The sequence below is a fragment of the Merops nubicus genome, unplaced genomic scaffold (genome assembly GCF_000691845.1).
Source record: "Merops nubicus isolate BGI_N331 unplaced genomic scaffold, ASM69184v1 scaffold4323, whole genome shotgun sequence".
Lineage (NCBI taxonomy): Eukaryota > Metazoa > Chordata > Aves > Coraciiformes > Meropidae > Merops > Merops nubicus.
This window is the reverse complement of record NW_008599445.1, coordinates 21,747-26,955: the sequence shown is the minus strand read 5'-3', so window position 1 is coordinate 26,955 and position 5,209 is coordinate 21,747. Positions and strand designations below refer to the sequence as shown.

The 5,209-nt window shown below is 54.5% G+C and overlaps 2 protein-coding genes across 2 annotated transcripts in view; one reads left to right on the top strand and one right to left on the bottom strand.

Annotated features, from left to right (window-relative positions):
- Positions 1–27: 27 nt before the first annotated feature.
- KLHDC2 (kelch domain containing 2) lies at positions 28–2,837 on the top strand (the record flags this gene model as incomplete). Its single annotated transcript, XM_008937376.1, has 6 exons — positions 28–86; positions 189–298; positions 792–864; positions 1,163–1,250; positions 2,415–2,467; positions 2,714–2,837. Coding segments are annotated over 6 exons (507 nt in total), but the record flags the coding sequence as incomplete, so codon positions are not given.
- A 1,318-nt stretch (positions 2,838–4,155) lies between these two features.
- The window catches only part of NEMF (nuclear export mediator factor), a gene marked incomplete at its 5' end in the record, with an annotated part of 22,076 nt that continues 21,022 nt past the window's right edge, over positions 4,156–5,209 (bottom strand). The window contains one exon of the mRNA XM_008937375.1: positions 4,156–4,235. Coding sequence (XP_008935623.1) covers positions 4,156–4,235 — 80 coding nt within the window. The remainder of the gene's footprint in view (positions 4,236–5,209) is intronic.

Below are 5,209 nucleotides of genomic sequence, written 5' to 3'. Positions count from 1 at the left end.
CTTCAGCCCCCCTCTGCTCTCCCCTAGGAGTCCCGGATGAACGACCTCTACTACCTGAACCTGGACACGTGGGAGTGGAACGAAATGTAGGTGCTGAAACTGGAGTGCTTGGGGTTTAATTCTCCTCCAGACCTGGGGGGTTTTGTCGTGGCCCTGCTGTGATTCCTGGTGCTTCTCTTCCAACACAGACTCCCCCAAGGCGTCTGCCCCGTGGGCAGGTCGTGGCATTCCCTAACACCCATCTCCTCAGATCACCTCTTTCTCTTTGGAGGATTCACCACAGACAAGCAGCCCTTGAGTAAGTCCTCCCAAAAGGATTTTTTTGGGTTCTTTTTGGGTGTGTTTTCGAGCAGTTGTGCACAGAATTTGGGATTAGCACCTCAGATTCTTGCCACATCCCTTCCCTGCCCTTGTGGTCCAGCTCCTGAGGGTCAACGGCCAATTTCAGCGAGCAGGAGTCACTTCAGTGTGCTGAAAAGGTGTTATTTATAGAAATTTAGAGGAATTAATCTGCTCTAAAAACATGGAAACTGTGGTTATGAAGAGTTTTAGTCCATCTTTCCCTTCTCACTTCACTCCCACATTTCCAAACAGCCCACCCAACATAGTGCTGGCTCAACAGTTGGACTCAATCTTTAACAGTCTTTTCTAACCCAAATGATTCTATGATTCTATATAAGATTTTGCCTAAAATACTTGATTTACACACCAAAACTTCCTGGTATTTAGTGCAGGGAAGCTGGAAGACCTCTCAGAAGACTGTTTCTCTTTGGGGTTTTGTTTGGTTTTAGGTGATGCTTGGATTTATTGTATCAGCAAGAACGAGTGGATACAGTTTGAGCACAACTACTCAGAAAAACCCAGGTATGGAGAGGCTTCCTTGGAAATTCTTTAAAAGAAAAAGAGGGGAGGGAGGATTTAATGCCTGTGTAAATTAGAAAAGATGACCTAAAATGAAAATTTGGGTGAGCAAATCATTGCAGCCATCCTCCAGAAGCGACTGTCGTCGCTTCTGGAGGATGGCTGCAACGATCTGCTCACAGCTCTACCACCCAAATCCCATGGGAAGGGCAAATTTCTTTGTCTCACCTTAAAACCATGCTCCTAAACTGTCTTTTTTTTTGGAGGGGAGGTTTAACACAACACTGACTTGTGTTTCTAGGTTGTGGCACACAGCTTGTGCAAGCGAAGAGGGCGAGGTGATTGTCTTCGGGGGCTGTGCCAACAACCTGCTTGCCCATTCTAAAGCTGTAAGTTGCCCAGGGAGGTGTTGGAACAGGATCCCCAGGGAGTTGGTGGAGTCACCATCCCTGGAGAGGTTCAAAAATCCTGTAGAGGTGGCGGTTTGGGACGTGGTTTAGTGGTCGTGTTGGGTTGATAGTTGGGCTTGGTGATTGTAGAGGTGTTCCAAACTTAATGATTTTTATGGTTTTGAGCTTTCCCTTCCCATGCAGCCCAACCCTTGGGGTGTTTTAGCCCTCCAGCAAGTGTGAAAAGCTCATAGACAGCAGCTTGAGCTTGTGAGGACTGACCATGGGGCATAAACAAAAGCTTGGAGGGGAAATATTTTGTTGTTTTTCTAAAAACCAGGTCATTGTTTGTTATTTAAACACACGACAACTTATTTGGAGCCTGTTACCTCCCACCTACTTCTTTACCTTTGCCCTGTGCTTCTTACGGGGGTGTCTTCAGGGAGCCCCTCCCAAAGCAGTTCCAGTGAACAGAGAGGGGCTCTTCAGCCAGGCCAGGGGTGTCCCAAGGGCTGGCAAAGCAGCAGTTGGCTGGAGAAGGAGGCTGGGAACGAGTCTGTCAGCACCTTCCCCAGCCAAGGACCAGTGGGTGTCAGCTGGCACGGGCGAGTGCCAACCAGAGTGCTGCAACACTGCTCTGGGCACCAGCAGCTGGTGGCTCGATGGGAGTCCCAGGAGAAGGTGAAACCATTTTAAAACCCTCAACCCCACTGAGTGCTGAGCCTAACACAGTCCCCATGTCCAGAGATCCTCTGTTCAGCCTGGAGAAGAGAAGGCTCCAGGGGGCCCTTCTGGTGGCCTTCCAGTACTTCCAGGGAACCTAGAAAAAAGCTGGGGACAGAACTTTTAGCAGGGTCTGTTGGGACAGGACAAGATGGGTTTAAACTAAAACAGGGAGATTCAGACTAGGCGAGAACGGAGAAATATTTGTCACTGAGGGTGGTGAGCCCCTGGCCCAGGCTGCCCAGAGAGGTGGTGGCTGCCCCATCCCTGGAACCATCCCAGGTGAGGTTGGCCGGGGCTCTGAGCAACCTGCTCTAGCTGCAGATGTCCCTGCTCAGGGCAGGGGGTTGGACTGGATGGCCTTGAAAGGGCCCTTCCCACCCAAACCACCCTGTGGTTCTGTGACTCCACGTCACAAACTGTTTCTCTCTGTCCCCCCAGGCTCACAGTAATGAAATCCTTGTGTTTTCTCTACAACCAAGATCTCTCGTAAGGTAAGAAACCAAAACTTGACCCTTTAAAGACCCCTCCCCACCCAGAGCCACGATTCTGTAACCAAACCATCACCTCTCCACCTAACCCAAGTGGTACAGGGTTACCACCAGGCCCCTCAGATCCCTAAAACACTTGAAAACCTCTTCCTCTGGAGGAGCAGCTGGGGGATCCCAGAGCCAGGAGCTTTGGGGAGCTCCCTCCCTGGCCGCAGAGCTCCGGGCAGCCGCCTCTTCCCTCTCCCCCAGGCTCTGCCTTGAAGCTGTCATCTGCTTCAAGGAGATGTTGGCCAGTTCCTGGAACTGCCTCCCCAAGCACTTGCTGCACAGCGTCAACCAGCGCTTCGACAGCAACAACACCTCGGGCTCCTGAGGCCGGGAGGTGGCACTGCTGCCCGGCCTGGCAGCGGCCCCTGCTGGCCTCCAGTCCCCGTGTAGGTAGCTGCTTCTTGCCTTTACGTTGCATGTGAATGGCCTAGAGAGAACCTATTTTTGTGTCGAGATGTTGGCAATAAATGTGTTTAAGGCAGGTGGAGTTGGAGCCCCCCTGCTTGAAGCTGAAACTAGTTTTGGGTTTGTCCACCTCGGAGGAGGGGCGAGGGGCAGCCCCAGGGGGAGAGGAGTGTTGCTGGGGTGTAGGCTGGAGCTGGGGGTGCTGTCCTGGGGTGTCCCCAGCACCAGGGCAACCCCTGCACAACCTTCTGCCCCAGCACCCTGAAGGTGGGAGAAGGGGGTGGGGGGGAAGTTGTACATTGTTGGTCACCCCCCCCCGCCCTGCCCCGCCCCATGGGATGTCAGAGCCCCGCTGCTCCCAGCCTGGCTGGGGTTGGGTTGGGTGTTATGGGACTCCAGTTGTGAATTTTGGGGAGCAGAGATCCTGCCCTGAGGCGTTTGAGCCTGTTCCTGGCTCTGTGGAGCTCACCTCTGGGGTGGGGGGCAGCTGGGGGTGCCTGTGGGACAGGCCAGCAGCCCCAGAGGGGACATGGAATGGGCCCCACTGCTGTGGGAGGGGCTGAAATCATGTTTAAGCTGTCCTCAAACAAAAAATAATTAAAACCTTTGACTTCTAGAACCAACTACTGCCTGTCCTGTAATTCCTGCACTGGGTTCTTGTGGAAGCTCCAAGGGAGGGGTGCAGGCCCTCAGAGCAAGCTGTGGTCTCACATCTCCAGGGGGGTGTCCTGACCCTCCAGCCCCAGCTCCTCACCTCCAGAGGGGCAAGCCCTGTGCAGCCCCCCGGGGCCGTGCTGGGGGGAGGGGGTTGGCAGCAGGGACTGCACCTCCCACCTTCCTGGCACAGTCTGGGGAAAACAAAACTCTCCCTTTCCCTCAACCGAAGCATTTTGCCCTGAAATCCCCCTGCTACAAGCTCCAGTCCCTTGGGAGGAGGGCAGGACAGGCTGGGAAGAAGCTGAGCAGGGGTTCTGTTGTGGGAGGTTGAGGCTTTGCCCCCCCAGGAGGGGAACCACCCGAGGTCACGTCCCTGACCCCAGACCAGCGATGGGCTTGGCACCACTTCATGTGATTTGGGTCAAGTTTAGTTAGAGTCCATCTAAAACCACACTGTGGGAAGCAGTCCTCTGGCTGCTGCCACAGAAGCTAAGCTGAGTCCCAGCAGCAGCAGCCCAGGTAGGTCTGTCTGTCCATCCATCCCAGGTGCTGGCTCCCAGCCGTGGCAGTTTGGTGGTGGATCACTTCTTCTTCCTGTTCAGGAGGTGAGGTGCTGACACTTTCACTTTACCAGGAATATTCCTCGACAAGTCGGTATCCTACAAAACATTACAGATGAGAGATGATTGAACACAAACATCTTCCTCACCCCTGAATCTGCTGGCAGGAGCTGACAGGCCCTTTTCTGCCAGCTTTACCCCCAAAAAATAAGGTTGGTGTCAGGCTGCCTGCTCTCACAATGAAAGACAGACTTGATGGGTTTCTGTGCAGCTTCCACCCCCCCTGGGGCTGGGGCAGCAGTTCCTGGGCTCTGCCCATGCTCCTCGAGGGCATTAAGCATTAACTGTGTTGTTTTCTAGCAGAGCACCACAGAAAGTCAGCACTGCTGAAGGCTGCTGCCATTCAGTGACTGCTGTCAGAGAGGTGGGGACTGCAGGTGGGACAGGACCTGAGAAAGGAGCCCCTGGGGATGGAAAGTCAGAGCAGGGAGGGTGGGAGGAGCACTGCAGGGCCTGTGGGAGAAGAGCAGGGCCAGGAACCCACCCTCTGCTGGGGGCAGGGGCTGCAGGATGGGGCCAGTTGAGGAGGAAATGGAGGAAAGGGCAAGAAGCAGAATTTACCCAGCCTGAGGTCAGCACCTTGCTGGGGGAGAGGAGGAGGAGAAACCCGCTGTGAGCAGCACAGCAGGACCCAGCCTGAGCCCAGCACAAGCACCTGCCCTCTGCTGCCAGGAGTGGGAACTTCCCCTCCCAAACCACCAGCAGTGCTGGGGAGATGGTGTTTTCAGCAGATGTTCTTCTAGACTGAGAGCAACAAACTACAGAAACCTCAGGCCCAAGGCCATAGATGAGCTCAGTTTAGAATCATAAACTGGCTTAGGTTGGAAGGGACTTTTCAGGCCATCCAGTCCAACCCCCTGCCCTGAGCAGGGACATCTGCAGCTAGAGCAGGTTGCTCAGAGCCCCGGCCAACCTCACCTGGAATGGTTCCAGGGATGGGGCAGCCACCACCTCTCTGGGCAGGCTGGGACAGGGGCTCACCCACCCCAGCAGCCACAATTTGACCCTTCTCACT